At 38.2% G+C, this 26,799-nt stretch overlaps 1 protein-coding gene across 4 annotated transcripts in view; it reads left to right on the forward strand.

The window, feature by feature from the left end:
* The window catches only part of ARHGAP6 (Rho GTPase activating protein 6), a 484,972-nt gene that overhangs the window by 376,862 nt on the left and 81,311 nt on the right, over positions 1-26,799 (forward strand). For all 4 annotated transcript variants that reach the window (XM_037157509.2, XM_037157510.2, XM_053655807.1 and 1 more), the window contains exon 2: positions 19,012-19,171. In XM_037157509.2, the coding sequence (XP_037013404.2) occupies positions 19,012-19,171 (160 nt within the window). The remainder of the gene's footprint in view (positions 1-19,011; positions 19,172-26,799) is intronic.

The following is a 26,799-nucleotide window of genomic DNA, read 5'->3' on the forward strand; positions in this document are numbered from 1 at the left end:
ACAGGCGAGGAAGTGGGCGGTTGGACCAGGCCGGCAGGTCCCCACGGCAAGCGGCAGTGGAGGGCGCCACCATTTCCCTGCTCTGACCCCACCTCCACGTACAGCGTCATAACCCAGCGACTCTGAGTGGCCCGGCCCAGGTGAACCACCTAAGGCACTGCTCCTCCGCACCCAGCTGTGAGAAGCAGCAGAGGGGGTCGCCATTTCCCCGCTCTGGCCACGCCCCCACATTCAGCGTCACAACCCAGCGACCTGGGAATCCAAGCCTCCGCTTCTCACACTTAAAGGGCCCCAAACAGACCAAGAATGGCGCAGGAGGATCTCAGAGCCCCAGAAATAAATCTAAGCGATGAAGAAATAGCAAAACTCACAGATGCACAGTTTAAAAAATTGGTGATCAGGATCCTCACAGAACTGGTTGATTATACCGACAAATTAGACAAATATATGAAGGCGAAACTCATTGAAATGAATGGAATTGCACAGGACACCAATAGCAATGAAAAGGAAACTGGGACTCAAATCAATGGAGTGGACCAGAAGAAAGCAAATAATGGCCAAACAGAAAAGAGTCAAGAAGCAAGAATTCAAAGAAATGAGGAGAGTCTTAGGAACCTCCAGGACATCTTTAAACGCTCCAACATCCGAATTATAGGGGTACCAGAAGGGGGAAAGGCACAGCCACCAGTGGAAAACTTATTTGAACAAATAATAAAGGACAATTTCCCCAATCTGGCAAAGGAAATAGACTTCCAGGAAATCCAGGAAGCTCAGAGAGTCCCAAAGAAGTTGGACCCAAGAAGGAACACACCAAGGCACATCGTAATTACATTAGCCAAGATTAAAATGAAGGAGAGAATCCTAGAAGCAGCAAGAGCTAAGGGGACAGTCACCTACAAAGGAGTCCCCATCAGACTGTCAGCAGATTTCTCAAAAGAGACCTTACAGGCAAGAAGGGGCTGGAAAGAGGTATTCCAAGTCATGAAATCTAAAGACCTACAACCAAGATTGCTCTATCCAGCAAAACTTTCATTTAAAATGGAAGGACAGATAAGGTGCTTCTCAGATAAGATCAAATTCAAGGAGTTCATCATCACCAAGCCCTTATTATATGAAATGTTAAAGGGACTTATCTAAGAAAAAGAAGTTAAAGAAACATGAACAGTGAAAGGACAACAAACTCACAGTTATTAACAACCACACCTAAAAGGAAAGCAAACTAAAAGGACAGCTAGATCAGGAGTGGAAACATAGAAATGAAGATCTCAAGGAGGGTTAGCAAGAGGGGAGTGGGAGGAGGAGAAGGGGGGAGAAGGTACAGAAAATAAGTAGCATAGACAGTAGATAGAAAATAGATGGGGGGTAAGAATAGCATGGGAAATATAGAATCTAAAGGACTTGAGACACATGGTCATAAACTAAAGGGGGGGTGATGGTGGGGATGGGGGGTAGGGTGGAGGGGAATAAAGGGGGAATAGAACAACTGTAACAGCATAATCAATAAAAAAAAGTAAATAGTTAAAAAATTAAAATAAAATAAAATAAAATAAAATAAAAGACTTTTTACATGTTCTACAAAGTGATTTATAAAGAGTAGTTTTTATTTCACCATCCAGTGAGTGGTTCACATATTCCCCTTCCATGTGAAAATGTAGAAAGTGAAGGAATGAACCATTATGTAGTTTAGTGGGCAGAAGTACAGAAGTTCCAGGGTCTAGGACTCCAAGTTCAGACTGTTTAGATTTGTTATCTGTGTGTACAAAAGAAGTTAAGGAAAGTAAGTTTAGCTGCTATATCATATACATCCTTAAATCTCACCATACAAGTTTATTCCTTAGTCATATTGTCATAAATGGTAGGATAGCTGTGCTCCAGTAATACAAACAAAAGTAATCCAGAAGAGGAATAAAGAAAAAGGTATAGTGAATGATTAATGCCATAGATTCTGAGGCTGTAAATTGTTGCTTGGCATCCTTGGTTAATGAAAAGTTACATAGGTAAAAGATGGCTGTTGTGTTTTTGGCATTTTTTTCTGGTTAGCAAAACCCTTCCATGGATTGGACCTTTTAATTGCTCCCTAACATTTATTTCTAAGGCTGTTTAGGTGACTTTTTGGCCTCTTAATGGTTCTACTTAAAGAATTGATATTTGAATTTTAAAGAAGTTTTTTATCTTCACCCTTTGTTTTTCTGGCTTGAATGCATTTTTCCAAAGAATCCCAAAGGGAATACAACATCTTCCTTATTTCTGTATTTCCTCTTGAGGCCTGACTTGGTTCTACTCTTAAAACTAACTAGGAATTTCACAAGATATTGTTTCTTGAGATTATTTGAGAATATTCATATAAATAAATAGTTAGCTTTTGGATTAAGAAGTACAAATAGGTAGTTACAAAATAATAGTCAAGGGGATGTTAAGTACAACATAGGAAATATAGTCAATAAAATTATAATAATTATCTACGGTACCAGGTGGGTACTGGAAATATCAGGAGAAGCACTTTGTAAAGTATGTGATTGTCTAATCACTATGCTGTACACCTGAAACCAATACAAAATAATATTGAATGTAAAGAAAAAGAAAAAGAAAAATGATGACCTTTTCTTATGAAACATTAATTGACTTGATAGTGTATGTCTCCATCAAATAACTGATTTAAGAGGCTACTCCAGTCTTAGGTTATGATTTTTATTAAACCTCTGTGTCTATTTCTTATTGGACACTAATGACATAACTCCAACTAGTGCCAACTTTGGGCTGTGCCTTTGCCTTCCAGTTAACTTGCAAGCTTCATAGTTGTTGGCTGCATTACTTACAAGGTGTGAATCTTTCTTTGGGCAAGTTACTTAACCTCTCCGAGCTTCTGTTTCCTCATCTGCAATATGGGGATTAGAATGTAATGTACTTTTTATAATTATTTTAGTGGTTAAATAAATCAATGCCCATAAAATACTCAGAACAATGTCTGACAATTAGTAAACACTCAATGAAAAGTACATATTGATTTCATCTATTCATATGCTGAAATATAATTTGCCTAACAATGACAAATTAATTGCATACTTATCAGTTTCATGTTAAATATTATATTAAATCACTTAAATGAGAGTCTATATTCCATTAAGTATCCAGATTACATGTGCCATATTCACTATCTACTGGAATCATGACTATTTTCAACATCCAAATTTTGGGGGTAGTGGAGTTCTGTAGAAGTATATGCAGTAATGGTAGATTTTCACTCTGAATTTCTCTTTAAGTATAATTATTCTAGTAAAGAAAACCATCTGATGTATTTTATTGTGTTTAAATTCCTTCCCCTGGCTAAATATTTAAATACTAACAGCAACAGAAGCGGTATGTGGCTTACATCAAATGATGATTAACCTTGCAGAATCCTAGTAAAACATGTAGAGTCTCTAAATTTTGAGTCAGTAAGATCTTCCATCAAATTGTTTCTCAGTTTTTCACTGATAACCACAGTGATTCTTTTGTTGGAATTCACTTGAGACCACAAGAGAATGATAACTTCATATCAACTTGGGAAACAAAGATGTCTTTTTGAGTTGTTGGTTCAGTGCCATGTGGAATGCCTAGAGAGCAAGGTAATTGGTGATGGGATATGTTTTTAATCTTTTCTTTTCTCTCTGCTCTTCATGGATCTCTCCCTCCCACCCCCACCCCAGGTCCACCCCCATCAGCATACTCTTAAGCATGACCACGTGGTTACATATACTCTGACCTCCACAGCCTCTGTTCAGGAAATGAACAACTTCTCAAGGACCATTGTTCCACAAAGAGCGTAAAATTCAGAGCATGTGTTGTGCTTCAGTATAAAAGATAATGAAATCATTTTGTTTTTTTAATGTTTTTACTAGTGTTAGAAAAATGAAGCCAGTACTTTTAAAATATAATTTAAGAACAGAGAATTTGTCCTTAACAAAGAAAGCACCCTGTGTGCTCTGTCATGCTCTCAGGGGTTTTACCCGAGGCTCCCAACATTCTTTGGTTGATTCCTAATAAGGACAGTTTGCACAGTTACAATCCAATTACAATTTGCAGATCTCTGTGGAAAGGGGGACATTAATTTTAGAGGAATCCTTTCATACCTCCAGAATATATCTTCCAAACAGTCTTATTTGAATAAAAAGCAGAAAATTCAGTTTCAATTTCTCTGCATTCATATTATCTCCCACAACACTCTCTATACACACACAGACTGCACATTCACTCAGTGACATAGCCTGTCTCCATTCTGAAGAGACAAGGAACTTTTCAATGGTCCAATTAAAAGATTGCATATATTTGGCCCTGATATTCATGGTAGAGGAGGTCTCTGTCAACAAAAGGTATTATGGGAGTCACAGCTATGTCAGCTGAGCCATTTCTCAGACACTTGATGTAATCTGCCATTTCAGGTTGCATTTTTCACCAAATTTTTTTTTAACCAGGCTAAAGTTTCTACTCCAAGTCTAGTCCAGTTAAATTAGAAAGAACAGCAAAGACATGGCTGAATATAATTCATGGGTAAGCAATATAAATATCTGTACTTCTTTTCAGGAAGATTATTATGATAAGATGTCATTCTTCCACATCCACCTTGTGATTTTGAAGAAGTGTAGATTGATCAGCATCTGAGATGTGTGACAGCTAAGCACTGTCTGTGCCAATGGAGGTTTATGAGACTGTTCTTATTGGATTGATTGATAATGTTGGAACAGCTTGAAATGAGCAAACTGGAGCAGGAAGGAGTGTGTCATGCCAAAATGGAACAGCATAATTGGGCTGATTTTTGCAAAACATTCAGCACCATCTGTTTGAGGTCTGAAAGGGTAAATGGGCTTATCTTCCCCTCTGGAATTATTGAACTCAGTGTAACATTTTAGTTGCTGTGGCTATGATAAATATGGGCTTTGGAGAATACCTTAGATATCAGGTAAGGCTAATAATAAATCTAGTGTGTTCTGTTTTACTAAAGAGGAAAACATTAACCCTCTAGATTTTTAAACATTGTCTGGCTCACCTAATTTTAATGGTCTGTCTCATAATGAAAGGAATCAGTAATGGAAAGAGGCAGAATGTGACCCTTATTTCCCAAATCCCACTCCGCTACTACAGGAGTCATCTAACTTCTTTAGACCTTGCTTTGTCCTTTGTAAAGGTAGGGGTTTATACTGATCAGTTATGAGAAGTGATAAATAAAAATAATGACTATGGGTCTAGATTCTGCAGTCTGAAAATCCCAACTCTGTTACTTTAACTAGATGTGTGATCTTAACAAGTTACTTAACATCCAGGTCTAGGTTTCCTTATCTGAAATATGGGGATAATAATGGTAATACATTCCTTAGAGTTCTTATAAGAATTAAATGAATTAATATAAACAAAGGGCTTAGAACAGTAACTAGTAGAGACTGGGCTATCTATGAAAGTTAGCAATATCTCCAAAGTCTAATCCGTCTTTGGAAGACTGTTGTTCTAATTTCAATTATCTAAGTTTAATTATGGAAAGACAAGCAAAACCATCATCTTGTCTGTCATTGAGAAGCTTCTAATTATTGCAAATGTTTCTGTCTTTCACACCCCTGGGATCTGTGAACGCTCTTTTACCTCTTCCCCATCCAAGTTTCAAGTGAGACTTAACACTCAGAATTAAATTGGTGGCTGGTGGACAAGTCCACAGTTCAGCTTGGGTTACACAGAAATGAAACTGGACTTCTTTTCTGAAGATTTTGCCTTTAGGGACTTCCACTTTGTGGTTATGTCCCCTCTATGCATACCATTGGAAGGTCTTTCCACTGAAAATAAAATGTGAGTGACTTTCATGGTGTTAGCAGAGCATTGACTCTGACAATGTTCATTTCTATTTCTCTGATTTATCAGTAATCAAGATGAACAGGCCATTTGTACATAACCACTTTTATTTTAGCCAAGCTTTCACACGATTTCCAATATCTCAGTTTTTGTATGTTGTATGATTTTTTTACAGGCTCTTTGGAATGTTACCCAGAGAAACAAAATCTTAGGAGAAGAGAAAATGTTGACCCCACAAGACAAATCCTAATCATAGGTGTGCCTTTACTTTTAGTCTAGTCTAAGGATCAGCAAACTTTCTCTGTAAAAGGCAAGATAGTAATATTTTCAGCCTTGCAGGCCAAAAAGTCTCTATCAAACTCAACTCTGTAGTCAGTACCTAAATGAATGTGGTTGTGTTGTAATAAAACTTTATATAAAAAATCAATCAGTAGACAGAATTTGGCTCACAGGCAGTTTGCCAAACCCTGGTTTGTCATTAACCCCATTTCATAGATTAGGAAAGCAAAACATATGAAGGTAAAATAGTTTACTAAAAGCCACACAGCTAGAAAGTGGCAAAATTTGGATTCAAACGCAGGCAGCCTAGTGTGCCAACTTTTAGCTACTACCCCTGCCCACACACTGACTGGGAGGTTAGCTCATCTCTGCCCGGGATGCTCATCTCCTGAAATCTGCCTAACTTGCTCCCTAACTTCCATGAGGATTGATTCAAATATCAGGTTCTCAGTAAGGACACCCTGGAAACCACCCTACTGTACTTCCTCTTTTCCCTGCTAGGGCTTATCACCTTGTACTTACTATGTAGTTTACTTACCAGTTTCTCATTGCTTTCCTCCACCAGCCTGAAAGCTCTATGAGGGCAGGGCTCTTTGTTTTGTTCACCATTGAATTCCCCAAGACCTAGAACAGTGCCTGGCCAATAGAAAGTGCTCATTAAGTATTTGCAGAATGAATGAGGTGTTTCTTTGCATCATGCTACTGGGACATATTTTGATACTCTTCATGTAGCAATAAATAGTTAATATATGAAGGCAAAAGGAAAAAATGGACTGCCATACCTACAAACTTTCCAGAATTTTCTAAAAGTCCTTCTTTAAAAAACAGACCAGAATAGATAAATAAAACTTAAAAATTATACAGGATGTAGATATGTTCAATTTTCTTAAAGATCTGTTGAGAAAGAGTGGCTGAAGAATCAAGAAAGGAAAAATTAGCAAATGTTATTCTGTTGAGTTCATGAAGGAAGAACCTCTTTTAAGAGTCCAAACAAGGATGTGACAGCTATGAAAATATTTTTGGATTTGCTCAGAATCTCATGAAGAGGGGAGTTCCTTGTCATTGGTGATATGTTTCTTTTGGAGTTATAAAGAACTCAGCCACCCTTCAGAAATGTTGGTTGTGACCCTGGTATTGAAATTTGTGCCATGCTTCAGCAACGTATTGTGATTATCTGGTAACCATGCCTGTAGTAATTATCCATAAATGACAACTGGCCACAGCAGAAATCAGTTCAAAGAAATTTGGTCCTGGCATGGTTGATCTAAATGGTGTGCCATTTTTCAGGCCTTAAGTTACTAACCTGGTCCATTCTTCTCCTTCTCACCCATATAAAACCACAATTTAGCATCTGGCTTATAAATACCTAGAAAAGGTATTTTATGCATAGTGGAGTAATTTAATGATGAATAATTCAACACACATTTCTGAAGAGTTTTTGGTGTCACTAAAACTGCCAGGTTTAAAAAAGGGGATGCAAATTTAGGGTATTGATCATTAATGTTAATTATAACTAAAACTACCATGTATGTAGGGCTTGCTGGGAGCTAATAAGCACTCTACAAGATTTACTCACATTGTCTCAGATGATCACTACAAACCTGAAAGCTGTCTTCTTCTTTGCTACATCTTATTGTGAGGAAACTGAGACTCAGAGATATTCTGAATCTTTCCAAAGACTTCATATTTATTTAAACCCAAGGTCTTACCATCATACCAGGGGGTCTCAATATTCATTGCCCCCAAATAAGAATCATTTGGCAATGCTGATTTTTTGATGAAGGTGCTCAGGCCCCATTTCTTATGATCCTGATTTTGTAAATCTGCCTTACAGCTCAGAAACCTGCATAATTAAAAAGAATCAACTACCTAGGTCTGTGGGCCATATTTTGAGCAGCCCTGCATCACTCCTTGCTTGCTCCCTTGGCCTTGGAAACTTTACAGTTGGTTGAGGTAAAAGAGATGTACAATTAGAGACTAGTCTCAAGAACATAAGAAAACAATGTGGGAAAAACCAAAACCAAAATTATTTCAATCAATTTTAGTTCATGGGAAAATCAAGTCTGTTTGGAAAGATACAATTCAGCTCAAAAGAATGACCTTTCTGAATAAATCACAGGTATTACATTGTTGATTTTTGAGTTTGTCTTGTGCTTCTTTTTTCTACATACGGAGACATATACTTCTGGCAGAAAGAAAACCTCTTTAGTTAATGCTTTTGGTGACTTGTTCTCCAGTTAATATAGATTCTATTATATTGAGAATTTTATTTAGTTTGCTTCTTTTAAATTGGTTTGTAGTATTTGTATTTCTTAATGCTAGTTTTAAATAACTTCTATGAGTATTTATATTATATACAGAACATTACACATAACAATGCATAATATACATAAGAATATATAGTGCATGCCTTTGATGGTAAATAAAACTCATAAGTGATTGTTAATATCTCCTGACACTCTCATTTTAAGGTGATTCTATGTAATTTGGGTCAGGGTTTCTCAGCTTCTGCCCTATGGAAATTTGGGGCCAGATGGTTCCTTATTGTGGGTATCTGTCCTATGTATTATAGGATGTTAAGTAGATCTATGACCTCTACCCACTAGATGCCAGTAGCACCCTTCCCAGAGTCATGACAGCTAAAAATATTTCCAGACATTGCCAAATGTTCCTAGAGGGAAAAATTACCCCTAACAACCTCTGTGCTATATCCTTTTCTATCATATTGTTACCCTTTATTAATGTTGTTTCATAGTACTTCAGAATAAAAGAATATTTTTACAACTATAAGAACCCTTAGTTTATCCAGAAACATTGGATAAGTTTCAACTTCATTTACATTTATGAAATAAAACAAATTAAAAATCATCCACTTTCAGTCGTCAAAAAAAAAATCCTATGATGATCACTTAAAAGACTACATCCAGAGAGCCTTAAAATGAGTCATCTGATTATGAGATAAACAGTCACTGAAAATTGCTGGCCTGGAACACACATTTGAGAGTTCGGAAACAGCCAGAACCACATTGTAGGGTGTGCTGGTGGGCTTTGGCACTCTTCTGGGTAGTTGTTGCTTACTTTGGGGCCCATATCATGAGGGCGACAAGGCAACATTGACCTTTGTGTTCATGCCTAGTCCTGCTCATACAAGGTCTGATGGATTAGTGTTGGTGTCATGGATTCCTTATTCCTTAGGTCAAATATTATTGCATTTATTTTCTTCCCTCATATACAGGCATTTATTGGCTCACCACAGTCTTTGTTTTAAAAGACTGTTTCTTATCATTTTATTCAAATCCCCAAGAAATTCTCTCACATAGATGCAACATTACACAGCTTCATTAGTTTCCAACTTCTTATTGAACTCATGATGTACCTGATTCATTTAGTCCCTCGATTGATATTTATTCCATGATAATTACCATATTTTGCCATGTATAATGCACATCCATGTTTTTGGCCCAAACTTTCAGAAAAAATATTTTACATTTTAACTTTTTAAGTAGTTAATTAATTAATATTTAAATACTTTTTTGTATTATAAAGGAATTTTAGCATTTTTGAACATAGTATGGTACAAGAAATTTTATGTAACAAATAATTACAAAACATGAGAACAAATACAAGGTATTTCAGGTATCACACATCATGTATAATGCACAACCTTATTTTTCCCTAAAAACTTTGGGCAAAAACTACACATTATATACAGCAAAATACAGTAAGTACCAGGTACTGTCTTAGATACAGGAACACCAAGGTAAATAAACCAGACAACCCTCTTGCCCTCATGAATCTTGCTAATATATATATAGGTTATGATGCAAGGTCCTAGGACTGGGTCTCTGCCACATGATAGTAGATACTAAATAAATGTGTGTAGGGTACTAAATGACCCTAATCTCTATATCAGGAGTCAACAAAACTGTCGCCAGTGGGCCAAATCTAGCCTGCTGCCTGTTTTGTGAGACCTGCCACCTAAGAATGGTTTTCACATTTTAAATGGTTGAAAAAATCAAAAGAATAATAGTACTTGTAACATAAAAATTATATGAGATTTGAATTTTAGTGTCCAGGAGTAAAGTTTTATTTGAACTTTTGTTTGCATATGATCTATGGCTGCTTTTGTGCTTCATTGGTAGAGCTGAGTAGTTATAACAGAGACAATATAACCTCCAAGCCTAAAATATTTGCTATATGTAACTGTGTGTAATTTTATTTTGTGAGAAAAGTGTCTCTAGAATTCCAATCTTGAAACCCGTCCAGCTCAAATCATTGTTAGTGGTACCTGTAGTGTGAAGCATCAGTTTAGCACCAGGAAGTAGGAAGATAAGGATCTGATGGGAGGCCAGGACTTACTTTTTGAGGTGTCTGGGAGCATACCCTCATCAAAACTGAATCCCCTCACCTCACGAACCTCCTTTTCTAATGATCCCTCCTACTCCTTCTGTATTAATTTCCTATTGCTGATACAAGTTACCCAAAACTTAAAACATCAAAAATTGAATACCTTACAGTTTTGGAGGTCAAAAGTCTGACATGGGTCTCACTGGGATAAAATTAAAGGTGGTATTTCTTCTGGAGGTTCTAGGGGGAAATCTGTGCTTTGCCTTTTCCACCTTTTAGAAGCTGCCTGGCTGTGGCTGGTGTGGCTCAGTAGATTGTGTGCTGGTCTGAGAACTAAAAGGTCCCCAGTTCAGTCCCCAGCACATGCCTGGGTTGTGGACCAGGTCTCCACTAGTGGACAAGATAGGGGCAACCAATCATTGTATCTCTCATACATTGATGTTTCTCTCTGATTCTTTCTTCCTCCCTTTTCCTCTTTCTAAAAGTAAACAAATAAAACCTTAAAAAGAAGTTGCCTACATTTCTTGGCTCATGGTTCCTTCCTCCATCTTTAAACCCAGCAGCCTAACATCTTAAAATCTCTCTCTCTCTCTCTCTCTCTCTCTCTCTCTCTCTCTCCACTCCTCCCACCCGTGCTTTCGGTGTCACATTTCCTTCTCTGACTCTACCACCCCTGCCTTTCTCTTGTAAGGACTTTTGGGATTATGTTTCACAATCTGCATAATCCAAAATAATTTTTTAGTCTCAGGATCCCTTAATTTAATCACATCTACCAAGTTTCTTTTGCTAAATTAGGTAACATATTCTAAGGTTTTGGGGATTAGGATTTAGCTATTTTAGAAACCGGGGGAATTAATTTATTTGCCACATCTTCTATCTAGTAACTCAATGCTGTACTTCTCTTTACCTCTGCAGAGAAAATGCAGGCTGAAGGGCATCTCAAGTTTATGACCACCAGCCAGGATACTGTAGTGGCTAAAAGCATAGAGTTTAGATTCTGAGTGTCAAGTTTAAGTCATTTTTGTTGTTGAATGAATGAATGAATAAGGATTATGGCATTACTATATTTATTCAATAAAAGAAAGCAGGACATGCTTACTCCTGGGTGTCTTAAAGCTAACATTTTGTTTCAGTAAGTAGCATCTTCACCATTATGACTATCATAGAAATAACCTTATTTCTTGTGGTGGATTTGTATCTTTTGTTGGTGGTAGAGAACTTCTTGAACTTTTTAGGAACAGAAGACTTACTACAATCACACTGAATGATGGGGTACAAACTCAAACCTAAATCTCTTCAACCCTTGAGCTCAGTGGTTCTCAATTCTGGCTGCATGGGACAATGAATCAGGACACTAAGAATATGAATCATTAATTGCATGCCTAAAAACTGAATCAGAACCTCTGGGAGATTATTAATCTAGTCTCTTTGCATATATTTGACAATTTTCATAATACAAAGGCAAATATATTTTAAGCACATAAGCAATCTGGCCTCTGGAAACTCTTGGAAGAGGCAACTGAGAAGATGTGAAACTTCATGGATTTGCTCAACAAGTCTCCCAACACCCATCTGTGTAGTCTCATGGTAGCCATATCTGGGGGCTCCATCATCAGTTGTAGTAACCCAAATAGAAAGGTAATAAGGCAGAGAGAGAAACACGCTTCTAAATTCTTAATTGTGAGCACCCTGATACAAACCCTGTGATAATTTGGATAGATGGTGGTTGAATGTTTTGAGGAGGCCTCTTTAAACAAATATATTTTAAAGGATGATGTAGATTGAAATTAGAAAGGTGAATGCATTAGACCAAGTAACTCACCATGAATCAACACTAAATTATCACATGTTTTAAAAACAATATAACTTTGAAGACATAATATTTTCAGTTACTCCTAGCCATTGTGTTGTGACATTTACTAGACACTGTAGTTGGCTCTGAAATTAGGTTTCTTGATTCTACAAATGTCTATATTACATTAAAGATAAAAACAAAAATGTAAAGCATTGTTTTATGCCATTTGTGGTAGTCACTGATACCTCCTAAATTTATCCCGAGATACTCTGAGTGAATATGGTTTCAGCCTACTTGTTGCTTGTGTTAATTCTATAATTTTCTTAATAATAGACCGAACGTATTTATTTTTCAAAAACCTGTTGAAATTGCATGTACTTAATTTGAAAAAATCCTATTAAAATTCAGAGTGGTGGAAATATAGATTGGGGACAATGAGAGAACTGGGACATAGAAGAAAATGCAAAGTATTTTATATATTCATCACTGTTAAATGGCAGGTAGCAAAAGACAATGAAATGGCAGAGCACTGATAGTTGAGAGGGTGATGAACTGGAGGAGCCCATTTAAACTCTTTTTTAAAATTTTTTATTTAGTTATTTTTCAAGTACAGTTTCCTGTCTATTTCTCCCATCCCAGCCCACCCTGCCCGGTGCTCCCCAGCTCCCTCCCATTCCCCCCCCTTAGTTCTTGTCCCTGTGTCCTTCATACTTGTTCCTCCAAATCCCTCCCCTTTTTTTCTCCTTAAATTCCCTCCGCTCTCCCCTCTGGTCACTGTCCCCCTGTTCTCTATTTCAGTGTCTTTGTTTTTATTCTGCTTGCTTGTTTGTTTTGTTATTTAGCTTCCTGTTAAAGGTGAGATCATATGGTATTTGTCTTTCAACACCTGGCCTATTCACTCAGCATAATGCTTTCCAGTTCCATCCATGTTGTTGCAAAGGGTAGTAGCTCCTTCTTTCTCTCTGCTGCATAGAATTCCATTGTGTATATGTACCACAATTTTTTGATCCATTCATTTATTGATGGGCACCTAGTAAACTCTTCTAGCTTTATATGAATTCTTTAGGTTTTACTTATTCAAGTTTGTGAAATATAATGGATTAGGAGATAACTTGGTCTATTACCCATAATCAAAACTGTATTAAATATGCTGCCCATTTGATAATAGGTATCTTTGGAGACCGCTGTTAGGTCTTTCTTTGTTTATTATTTGATAACCTAGTTAAATTTTTTTTTTTTTATCCATGGGCTAAGGAGGGGTTTAAGAACCAATTGTCTGTGGAGACAATATTACCTCCTTTTTTAAATGATTCTTTCAAGGCCTGACTAATGCAGCTGCCCTGCTTTCAGGAAAGTACTACACTTGTTCCTCTTTCTGGGATTGGGCTGTAGCCTTTTATTGAGCCATCACCTGCTACATGAACTAGACTTAGGAAAAAATAATTTCCTACATTCTTTTGCTTATAACTCCAAATTTACTAAAGTTTAAAAATCTAAGAACTTAAGAATCACAGGCTGTGATATATAATGGACTAAGAGAAATTTACAGCATCGCACTTCACCTTATTATGCCAAGTATGTAGTCATTTGTAAACTGTTTCAAAAACTACGTATTACTCGATTGCATTTGGAACTGTTGTAGTTGGGAGAAGAAAATGAAGGCTCAAAGATTTAAACTGCCCAGGTTTTGTTTTGCCAAATTTGGGAATGTATTTTACTTATTTATTTATCTTTTAAAAATAGTTATTTATATATTTATTTATTTATATTTTAAAAATAAGATTATTGTCATGGTGCTCATTCCACAAATCAAAAGGTCACTGGTTCCATTCCCAGTCAGGGCACATGCCTGAGTTGCAGGTTTGGTCCCTGGTAGGGGCACATATGGAAGGCAACCAATCTATTTCTGTCTCACAACAATGTTTCTTTCCCTCTCATTCTCGCCCCTTCCCCTCTCTCTAAAATCAAAAATTAAAATTAAAAAAATTTAAAAAATTATCATCATTTTAAGAATGTCAAAACTTGAACATTTTTCTTCTTTCCCCAGAAAACCTAATTCCCTTCTGCTTTTTCTTATCTTGGTAATTAGTGTTCCATCCTCCCAGTTGCTCACGACAGAAACTTAAGAGTCATCCTAGATTATTTCTTTCCCACTCAACCCCTGCATCCAATTTCTCCCCAAGCATCTGTGTGGTCTGAGCATCTCCCTGTCTGTTCAGATTTAAATCATCATCTTACCTAGCCCAGCATCTTTTCTGATATCTACATCTTCGGCTTGGCCCCTCCCTCAATTCCTATAGAAATTTGTTTCCAATCTTCTTTCCTATATGTAAATCTGAGCATGTTTCTCTCTTACTGGAGATGACTTCCTTGATGGCTAGCTGTCACCTGCTGAGTAATATCCAATCTACTTTGCAATGTCTGCAGAGAAAGCCCTCCAGGATCTGGCCCTGGATTCTACATGGCTTTGCCTCCTGCTCTTTTCCTCTTCCCAGCCTCTTGAAATCTGTTCTCTTGAAATCATTTGCCTTGGAAACCACTGTTTTTTCCACTGTTGCATTTCCACTGGCCAAAGCCCTGCATTTCCACCAGGCAAAACCTTACCCATATTATTCAACTTTCAAGTCTCCATTTAAATACTGCCTTATCTATAAAACCTTTCTTGATCCCCCAGAAAGCTTTTTCCCCACTGCATTTGGCACTAACTTCTACTATCACAATCTCTGTGTGTCATAAACTGCATATATTCTTTCTACCGAAGTTTAACTCCTTAAGGAAAGGGCTCTGCTGTCATTTTGATAGTCCCAAGTCTAGTACTGTTCTTAGCCTGTATTAGGTGTCTATTCAATTTTGTTGGAATTAATTAACCAGGAGGATGTAGTAAATAAAAATAAAATGTGTCTTCTAGAGCTTGGTTTATTTCTGTTGTAAGCTATGATTCAGAGGCTGGCAAACTTCAGCCCACTGGCCAAATTCAGCTTTCCACCTTTTTTTGTAAGTACAGTTTTTTTTTGTTTGTTTCTTTTTTATAAATTTATTGTGATAGAGTTTATTTTTTTGTTTCAGTGTATTTGTTTTTATTTTGCTTGCTTGTTTGTTTCATTATTTTTTAAATTTTTTTATTGATTATGCTGTCACAGTTGTTCTATTCCCCCCTTCATTCCCCTCCACCCTACCCCCCATCCCCACCATTACCCCCCTTTAGTTTATGACCATGTGTCTCAAGTCCTTTAGATTCTATATTTCCCATGCTGTTCTTGCCCCCCCATCTATTTTCTATCTACTGTCTATGCTACTTATTTTCTGTACCTTCTCCCCCCTTCTCCTCCTCCCACTCCCCTCTTGCTAACCCTCCTTGAGATCTTCATTTCTATGTTTCCACTCCTGATCTAGCTGTCCTCTTAGTTTGCTTTTGTTTTAGGTGTGGTTGTTAATAACTGTGAGTTTGTTGTCCTTTCACTGTTCATGTTTCTTTAACTTCTTTTTCTTAGATAAGTCCCTTTAACATTTCATATAATAAGGGCTTGGTGATGATGAACTCCTTGAATTTGATCTTATCTGAGAAGCACTTTATCTGTCCTTCCATTCTAAATGAAAGTTTTGCTGGATAGAGCAATCTTGGTTGTAGGTCTTTGGATTTCATGATTTGGAATACCTCTTTCCAGCCCCTTCTTGCCTGTAAGGTCTCTTTTGAGAAATCTGCTGACAGTCTGATGGGCACTCCTTTGTAGGTGACTGTCCCCTTAGCTCTTGCTGCTTCTAGGATTCTCTCCTTCATTTTAATTTTGGCTAATGTAATGATGATGTGCTTTGGTGTGTTCCTTCTTGGGTCTAACTTGTTTGGGACTCTCTGAGCTTCCTGGATTTCCTGGAAGTCTATTTCCTTTGCCAGATTGGGGAAATTCTCCTTTATTATTTGTTCAAATAAGTTTTCCACTGGTGGCTGTGCCTTTCCCCCTTCTGGTACCCCTATAATTCGGATGTTGGAGCGTTTAAAGATGTCCTGGATGTTCCTAAGACTCTCCTCATTTCTTTGAATTCTTGCTTCTTGACTCTTTTCTGTTTGGCCATTATTTGCTTTCTTCTGGTCCACTCCATTGATTTGAGTCCCAGTTTCCTTTTCATTGCTATTGGTGTCCTGTGCAATTCCATTCATTTCAACTAGTTTCGCCTTCATATATTTGTCTAATTTGTCGGTATAATCAACCAGTTCTGTGAGGATCCTGATCACCAGTGTTTTAAACTGTGTGTCTGAGAGTTTTGCTATTTCTTCATCACTTAGATTTATAGGCTCTGGGGCTTTGAGATCTTCTTGAGCCATTTTTGGTCTGTTCTGGCCCTTTAAGTGTGAGGAGCTGCGTCTTGGACTCCCAGGTCGCTGGGTTGTGACGTGTATGTGGAGGCGTGGTCAGAGCGGGGAAATGGCGACCCCTGTGCTATTCCGCGCTGCTGGGTGAGGAGGAGCGCCTTAGGTGGATCACCAGGGCCAGGCCACTCAGAGTGGCGGGGTTATGACGCTGTATGTGGAGGTGGGGTCAGGGCAGGGAAATGGAGGCGCCCTCCCTGCCACCTGCTGTGGGGACCCGCTGGGTTCCGGTCCAGTCGCCCACTCCCTCGCTTGTCTATCCGTGCACAAATGCGCGACCACAGTCAACCCGCAGCCCTGCTCCCTCGCTGTTTCCCCCGCAGTTCACTTGCTTGGTCGCTCGCTGGGTCCAACCCTGCACCTGGATTCCGTGCGCCTGAGTCCCTCTGACCGAGTTTTCCTGTGCAACCCTGCTCCACCAGCTGCTGGTTTCGCCCCTTACCGGTCAGGCTGAAGAATTTGTTGTTAACAGACTTCGGAAAAGTTCAATTTTCTGTGTTCTGGCTGTGTTTTCTGTTGCTAATATTTAGTTGTCTCTAAACTTGGTTGTGTGAGAAGGCACTGCATATCCACCTATGCCTCCATCTTGGCAGAAGTCCTCTTGTCTCCCTTTCTAAAGGTGAGTGATGAGGATGGGAAGTCTTATGGGATTCCTTAAGTGTTCCCACACATTCACCACAAATCCTTGACAGTGCCTGTGGTGGCTAGCACTGTTTCTTTCTTTTGGAACTTTTCTTGATTTTTGATGAAATAATAGGTAATTTTTCAATGCTCTTGTGCCCTAGTTGCTATCTGTAATTCATAGGAAGTTGCCTTCAATAAAAAGACATTGGGTCTCAGAGGATTGTAAAGTATTGTTTTGTAGGCCATTACTTTCTCACTGTCTACATCAAGAGTAGAGCCATTCACTCCCAGTGGACATCAAAGGTGTGTGTGCATACACATAAATGCAGTCACAATTGTGGGAATCTTTGCTTTGAATCTTTTTTTAATTACAGAATTGGTTTTTATTTCATTCTGGGTTTTTGTTTTTGTTGTTATTCTATGGGAACACCCAAACTGTTGCTTCTATGCTGCCGTCTTGGCCAGAACTGCTTTGATTCTTTGATGTGGATTGTTTGATCAGCAAATGTCTCATGTCTCTAAAAATATATGCAGTTCTTATTGATCATACCTCAATACTTATTACAATCAAAATATCTCATTAGAGTGCTGTAAATATAAACTCACAGTTTACAGTTTTGCATAGGATTCAAAGGCATTAACGTTTTTAGCTTGAATCTTGGTTGGTTCCAAATCTTGTAAATTTTATGATATAGGGGAAATTACTTAACCTCTCCAAGCCTCAATTTATATTATATTATATTATATTATATTATATTATATTATATTATATTATATTATATTATATTTACTATATATTACTATAATAATATACTGTATCATAAGGAGAGACAGTACCTGATTTACTATGGTTCACCTTAAGATTTTTTTGACATTATGATGGTGTTAAAGTACAAACCATACTTCGAATTTTCTATCTTGATCTTTTCCTGGGCTAGTGATATGCAGTGCAATACCCTCTCATGATGATGGGCAGTGGTGGCCACAGCTGCCAGTCAGCCATGGGATCAGAAGGGTAAACAACAGTACTGTACAGTGTACTTTGTTGCTAGCATTTTTTTGATATTGTATTCTGAGCTTGTTTAAAGTAAGCTAGGCAAAGCTATGATTTTCAATATGTTAGGTGTATTAAATGCACTTTTAGCTTATGATATTTTCAGCTTACAATGGGTTTATTGAGATGTAATCCCATTGTTAGTTGAGGAGCATCTATATACATATTTTATAATGTATCATAAATATATATTATATACTATAAGTATACTAGATTATATTATTATGTTATTATATTACTAAATATTATATTAGAGAGGTTCAAAAGTGGTAACCCCTTCATAAGGTTGTTGGAGGGTATAACTAAAAATCCCTTGGTGCAGTCACTGGTACATTGTAGCCTATCAGTACACATTCACCTTGCTATATCACCTTGCTATTCATCCTGGCCAATTAGCAACATTTTTCCCTGTTACTGAGCACAAAACCAAAAAGTTTCCATAAAAGACAGGATGTAGGACCCTCAAAGCACCTTTCCACATAGTTTTCTTTGGCCTAGGATGCATCATTATATGGGATCAGATGACCCAGGAGGCTCTCGAAACTGATCTTTGCAACTGACTGAGAAAATCTATGGTTAACTAGGAGTAGATTTGATATTAGGGATTGAGAGCCAATTTTGGAACAAAAAGGTGAAGTTTGCTTAACTTTATTACTGACTAAGAGAGGGAATGAGATTTGTGAGATATTCATGAACTGTGTAACTCTTGCTGTTTTTCTCCTTGGTCTGCAGGGTGATTTCACCTGGAACAGCATGTCGGGCCGCAGTGTGCGTCTAAGGTCAGTCCCCATCCAGAGTCTCTCAGAGCTGGAGCGAGCCCGGTTGCAGGAAGTGGCTTTTTATCAGTTGCAGCAGGACTGTGACCTGAGCTGTCAGATCACTATTCCCAAAGGTAAGGCCTTGTCTGTCATTCCATCAGGGAGCACTACAAATCAAATGTCTGCTCTTCAGAGCCATAAGCTACAAAGTCATCTCACACCCAATGTGACACTGGAAGGAAACTATAGCTTCTTAATCCTTGGGTGCTGTTAGTGTCCATTTTGAAAAACATGTTCAAAAGGGGTAATTTACATGTCAACTAATATGTTGACTTAAAGGGAAGGGCAACTTGGGGCATTAAAAAGGAAAGCTGACTGTATTTCAACACTGTACATGTCTTCACAACAACAAATTAGAAGTTTCAGAAAGGTTAACTTAAAGGGTTAGAAGAAAAACCCTGTCTATCTCAACATGATTTCAAAATAACCAGTTGAAAAAATATTTTAACAATCGATTAAACTTGTCATTTGACCTTATGCAAACCATGAATCAGGAATCATACCAATGTTAACTCATTTTTATCTAGTCCTTCACCTGGCATGTCTGTGTTGGGTTCACCACTATGACCCTGGAAACAAGTCAGGCCTGGTTGTCCAATGTTTTTACAAATACAGATCCTGATTCTGGTAAAGATGAAAAGCATGTATTTTTTTTATGCTGAGTGAAATAAGCCAGGCGATGAAAGACAAATACTATATGATCTCACCTTTAACAGGAACCTAAACAACAAAACAAACAAGCAAGCAAAATATAACCAAAGATCATGAAATAGAGAACAGGCTGACAGGGACCAGAGAGGAGAGGGGAGGGAATTTCAGAGGAAAAGGGGAAGGATTCACAGGAACAAGTATAAAGGACACATAGACAACAACTAAGGGGGGTGGAAATGGGAGGGAGGTGGGGAGCACGAGGGGGGGGAGGGTTGGGATGGGAGTAAAAGACAGAAAACTGTACTTGAACAATTAAATAAATTAATTAAAAAATAAAATAAAATCCCTTAATCAGTAAAAATTCTGCTTTCGAATGGCTACTATCTTCTATGAGGGTACTTTACATTTTGTATTAGTGCATAGCAGAAAGGTAATCAGAGATAAAATAAAAAGCTATGATGTTATACAAATAGAGTAAACCTATCACAACAAGCAACATTGGCGAGTGTGCCTGAAATTTAAAGGAAAGCAGGAAAGGCATAACAAGCATCCAAAAGCCAGAAGATTGCTTTGGAGGATTTCTGTATCTGCAGAAATTCTACTTTGTTTTCTTTTACTAGGGGGTGAGGAAATGAATCATGAATATTTATTTGTAAAATAATCACATCTCACACACACACACACACACACACACACACACACACACACACATAGCTATGTGGTTCTCAACCAGGGATGGTTTTTTTCCTCCACCTCCATGTGAAATCTAGCAATGTTGGGCAACACTTTTAGTTATTGCAGCTTGAGGAAGGATGCAACTGACTTCTACTGGGTAGAAGCCAGGATGCTGTTAAATACCCTACAGTATACAGGACAGTCCCCTACAACAAGCATTGTTAGGTCCCAAGTGCAGTGGTTGAGCAGCCTTGTGATACAGAAGGACATGAAGTCACAGTCTGTCAACAACCATGCTGGTGGTGTGATTTTCTTGGCTCATCTGTGGCTCATGGAAAGGGCACTGGCTTGGGAGTCTTAAGACCACGACTTGAATACTTGCCCCCTCACTCCCCACCAAGTGTGAGCTTGAGCAGTTTGCCTCTGCAGTAAGAAGCTGTTTTTTTTAATTGATTTATATTTTTATTTTTTATTTGATTATTTTTCGAATACAGTTTTCTTTCTATTTATCCCATGGGAAAAAGAAGCTGTTTTATTGACCCAAAAGAATAGCACAAAAACACTGACCATAGAATTTTCATTGGATGGTGACTCAGGCCACTTCTATCCTTTAAGCTGGAATCTGGGACTCTGCTAGAGGGTCTTGAGAGTTCAGGAGAAGGAAGAGGTAGCTGAGAGCAAAGGGCTGCCTTCCCCTCTCCATTAACTCACAGCATGGTCCAGGTGGGGCCCAAGAGTCCTAGCTCCCTTTCACAAGCGCAAATGTTCTTTGAGTTCCAAAGGAAGGAAGGAAGGAAGGAAGGAAGGAAGGCAAGAAGGAGAGGAGGGAGGAAGGGAGGGAGGAAGGGAGGGAGGGAGGAAAAAGTTGTTGGCAGACCCAATTTATAGTGGAGGGAATGATGACTCTAAAGAATTATGTGCAACCTTGATTGCATGCACATCAGGCAAGATATCACAAAACAAATATTTGTAGCTTTGTTTTTAAATCCAGTTAATTTGATGTTTCTCTTTGTTCCTGCTTTTAAAGATTTCATTATATAAATAACCTTTACCAAATAGACAGTTTTATAAAAGCTGTCTGCTGGGAGTTCTGTCTTCATTGCTTATTTCTAAGACTATGCACTTCACATTCAGGAAATGATTTATTTTATTAAAATATTCAAAGATGTTCATGCTATAAGAATTATTTTGATATATTCTATCAAAATTGGAACTAATGTTTTATAAATATTTTTTTACTTATGGAAGAGAAAATGGATTGTGTGGCAGGATGGAAACAAACAGACATCACCCAAGAGTTCCACAGCTATTATTTTGAGCAGATGATTATAGACAACAAATATTTACCAAGATCCTTCAAATGTATAGCCAGTGTTGAGTGCTATGATGGCCGCTTTGGTCTGAGGTGACCTCTCGGTCCCATGCAGATCCCCAAATGGAGGTTCTACGCAGGGTCACACTCACTGTGTGAATTATTCACTGAGGAAAATAACTATAGTGGGCCTAGAACCTAAAGAAATGATACGAGGCCTAATAAGACAATGGGCATAATAGAAACAGAAGCATACTCAGGCTCACATTTCTGCTCTTTGTCACTTTGGAATGATCAGAGGAATTTATTCATGGGTAACTGTTTGGAGAACCCTCTCCTTCTATGAGACTGGTGCCTGCAGGGCTTAGATGAATAATTATAACATATTCATCAGCTTCTTAGATTCACCATAGAGGAGAAAGAATAGGAGATTGGGGGGAACATTAGGAAATTACTGAGGTGATTTCTACAGTGGACTACAGGGGTGAGGTCCAGAGCACAAATAGAGACTTTGACTTCCTCTGAACTACAGTAATAGATGCACATCAGTTATATGGGTCCAGATGCAAGTAAATTAGAAGATGGTGGAAGAGCATGTGTAATTTCACTCCAGACTGTCTCTCTACTCAATGAAATAGTAAGCAACCCCATATGCTAGGATTGAGAATGGACTGGAGGTACTGGAGGTTTGAGGAAAAAGATGAGTACAAGAAAGGGGAACTGATAGGCCAGCAATGTTGCAGGATTTCAGGGCATTCTAGAAGTTTTATTTGATATTAGTATCCAGGAATTTAAATTGCAAAATAACCATCCTGGCAGCTGAACACTAATAAAGCAAAATATATTAATTTACACTTTAAATTCTCCAGGTCTGGTTAATCCAAATCTCCTCTCACTAGAGTTAGGGTTTTCTAGTTGAGTTAAATGGTACTAGAGAGGAACATGTCAGTGGAGAGTATATCTCTGGTAACCATAATAATGGCCTCCCAAATATGACAGTGCCCTTGTCCCTGGAACCTGTGAATATGTTACCTCACATGCCAAAATGAACTTTGCAGATGTGATTAATTAAAGTCCCTAAAACAGTGAGACTATCCTGGATTATCTGGGAGGGCCAAAACTAATCACATGGGTACTTAAAGGAAGAGAAACTTTCCCAGCTGTAGTCAGAGATATGACTAGATGCTATGCTGCTAGCTTTGAAGATGGATGAAGGAACCTCAATCCAAGGAATGAAAATAATCTCTAGCAGCTGGAAAAGGCAAGGGAATGGATTCTCTCTGGAGTTTCTAGAAGGGACTGCAACTTTGATTACACATTGATTTTAGCCCAGTGAGACTCATTTCAGACTTCCGACCTGCAGAAATGTCAGATAATAAATTTGAGTTATTTAAGTCACTAAATTTGTTGTCATTTGTTGTAGTAATGATAGGAAACTAATACAGTATCCAATTGAATGATTGTAATACCAGACTATGAAATCTAAATTGGATAGAAAACAGAAGTTAGGAATAAATATGAAAGATTTAATTTTTTTAATAAGAAGAATCTATAAAATGAAGATGTCCATTTTGTCATTAATAATTGATAAACTGAATGTGATACCAAAAAACATACCAACAGAATTTGTTTCTGTAATATAAATAAATTGATCTAAATATCATCTGGGCAAATAATTATGTGAGAGTAGAAAGGGAAAATATGAAAAGGTCTAATGAAAATTATATCCTCTATCCATTTATTAAAATATCATAAAACTAAGCCCTGGCTAATGTAGCTCAGTGGATTGAGTGTGGGCGTCCGAACCAGACAATCGAGGTTCGATTCCCAGTCAGGGCACATGCCTGGGTTGCAGACCAGTTCCCTGCAGGCCAGTTCCCAGCAGGGGACGCACGAAAGGCAACCATACATTGATGTGTCTCTCCCTCTCTCCTTCCCCTCCCCTCCAAAGATAAATAAATAAAATATAAAAAATAAAATAAAATAAAATATCATAAAACTAAAGCAATTAAAAAAGTATTGAAGTACTTCACAATAGGCAGATCAATGGAGATAACAGAGTTCAGAAATGAACTAAAATAAATATGCGAACTATGCCATGATAAATATTGCATCTTGTCATGGGGGAAATGATGGATTATTATTATATTTGCTACAATGAGACAACCACTGAGGAGAAAAGACTAGATTTTTACCTTACTCCTTATGTCTACATAAATTGATATGAAAGAAAGAATTGAAGATGAAAAAATGAAACTATAAATTGACCAAACCAAAACATAGCTAGATATTTATATTTTTTTACATTGGGGAAGTCACTACCCAGAAAATATAGAGAGTGATGCATTTCACTACATTAGAAAAAAAAGCATCTGTGTTGCCAGCAAATAAATAAATAGGGATTTACAGCACATGTAACAAAAGGCTAAGTTCTCTACTATAGAAAGCTTTGTTACAAATTAATCTGAGAAAAATAATTAAAATATAGACAAGTTACAGACAGCTCACAGAAAAAGAAATACAAATGGTTTATAAATATTTGAAAAGATGCTTACTTTCATATTCATTAAAGATAAAGCTAAACTCCAAGGGGATCTTCTTTATATTAGAATGGCTTCAAACATTAGATCCTTTATGGGAAAACAGACACTCTACTGTTAGAGTGTCTAACTCTATACTGTTAGTAGAAGTCTAACTGTGGTAGCAATTTGCAAGGCAATTTGACAACATGTAACTTTTATTTTTTTTAAGACTTTATTTATTTATCTTTAGAGGGGAAGGGAAAGAGAGAGGGAGAGAAACATCAATGTATGGTTGCCTTTCGTGCGTCCCCTGCTGGGAACTGGCCTGCATGGAACCGGCCTGCAACCCAGGCATGTGCCCTGACTGGGAATCGAACCGCGATCGTCACAACATGTAACTCTTAAATGGCCTAACAATTCTACTACTAAAAGTGTATGTCACAGGTACATATTTGTATTAGTTGAGGTAGGGTAACCACTTTGTGCTTTAACATTATAAAATTTTCTTTTGTGGTCAGGCCCCATCCAGTACAGGTTGGCCATGGGTTTCAGGAGAGTGGACCCTGCTCTAAGCAGTTATTCAGGGACCTAGGATTCTCACATATTGTGGATGCCCCCTCCTCTCTCTATATATTCAACCATGAGACACACAAACTAAAACTAAATAACTTTTCCATAAACCTTATAAGATGACTGATGAGCTTGATTTATTACCCATGCTACACTTAACATATTTTGAAAAGGGACTTTAGAACATGCTATAGATATACCATATGATCTCACCTATAAGTGTAATCTAATCAACAAAACAATCAGGCAAAATAGAACCAGAAACATTAAAAATAAGAGCAAACTTACATAGAAAACTGCACTTGAACAACAATTAAAAATTTTAAAAAAGAACAATCTTACAGTAACCAAAGGGGAGGTGGAAGGGGAAAATGGGGGGAAACAGGGAAGGATTGACAAGGAACATGTATAAAGGACACATGGACAAAGCCAAAGTGGGGGTAGGATCCAGGGAGAGAGGTGGGAATGGCTGGGGTGGGGGTAGTGGTGTGGGGAAGATGGAAACAAGTGTATCTGAACAATAAAAAAAAGCAATCGAAGGTAAAAAAAAAAAAGAAGAAGAAGAAGATGGTATAGAGAACCTAGATAAATGTTTAGTTCTATAAATCAGGAGGCCTTTTGATGGGAGGGGTTATATCTATCAATAGTGTTTCCTATGCGTCTGAGATTGCCCCATGGAGGTATGGAATGTCTCGACATGGTCAAAGCCTGCCCTTGGCATATGCTCTTGGATCAGACTTTCTACTCTGTAACTGGCCTGATCCTTAACAGTGAAAGCAAGAAACAAATGAGGAGAGCATGGTTCAGATATTAAGCAACACCTGGACTTCTGGCCAAGATGGAGGCATAGGGGAAAATACTGTGCCTCCTCGCACAACCAAATTTAAGGAAAACAAAGATTTAGAAACAAAAACAAGCCAGAACAGACAGAAAATTGAACTGTTTGGAAGTCTGACAAGGAACCATTCATCCAGACTGGTGAAAGGGGAGGAGTTAGCAGCTGACAGAGAGGGGTCACAGCAGGAAAAAGTGGGGGTTGCCAGACCCAGGCATGGGGAAAAAATGAGCAAACCCAGTGAGGCGCACAAGGTGGTTGGGTGAATGTGGACACACATTCGTGTGCACATAAACCAGGCAAAAAATGGGCAGTGAGACAGACCACACAACCCAGGGCCCCAGCAACAGGAAATAAAGCCTAAAAGCACCCATTGAAAATGCCTGTGGGGGTTGAGGTGCTGGGAGAGACACCTAGACTCACAGGAGAGTTTGTTGGAGAGACCCACAGGGTCCTAGAACATACACAAGCCCACCCACCAGGGAGTCAGCACCAGAAGGGCCCAGTTTGCTTGTGGGAAGTGACAGAGGGGACTGAAATCCAAGAGACATCAGAGCAAGTGCCATTGTTCCCTCTCTGACCCCACCCCCCACATACAGCATCACAACCCAGCAATGTGGGTTGACTGGGTTGCCTCGCCCCAGTGAACACCTAAGGTTCCACCCCTCATAAGTAACAGGTGCGAACAGACCAAAAAATTATGGCTCAAATGGAAGAACAGATCAAAGCCCCAGAGCCAATACTTTTAAGCAACCAAGAGATATCCAGCCTATCAGATGCACAGTTCAAAACACTGGTGATCAGGATGCTCACAGAATTGGTCGAATTTGGTCACAAATTAGATGAAAAAAATGAAGGCTACACTAAGTGAAATGAAGGGAAATGCACAGGGAACCAATAATGATGGAAAGAAAAACTAGGACTCAAATCAATGGAGTGGACCAGAAGGAAGAAAGAAACAACCAAATAGAAAAGAATGAAGAAACAAGAATTCAAAAAAGTGAGGAGAGGCTTAGGAACCTCCAGGACATCTTTAAGTGTTCCAATATCCAAATTATAGGGGTACTAGAAGGGGAAGAGGAAGAGCAACAAGTGGAAAACTTAGTTGAACAAATAATAAAGGAGAACTTCCCCAAT

This window comes from Artibeus jamaicensis, unplaced genomic scaffold (genome assembly GCF_021234435.1).
Source record: "Artibeus jamaicensis isolate MK-2021 breed Jamaican fruit bat unplaced genomic scaffold, CSHL_Jam_final scaffold_1283, whole genome shotgun sequence".
Classification (NCBI taxonomy): domain Eukaryota; kingdom Metazoa; phylum Chordata; class Mammalia; order Chiroptera; family Phyllostomidae; genus Artibeus; species Artibeus jamaicensis.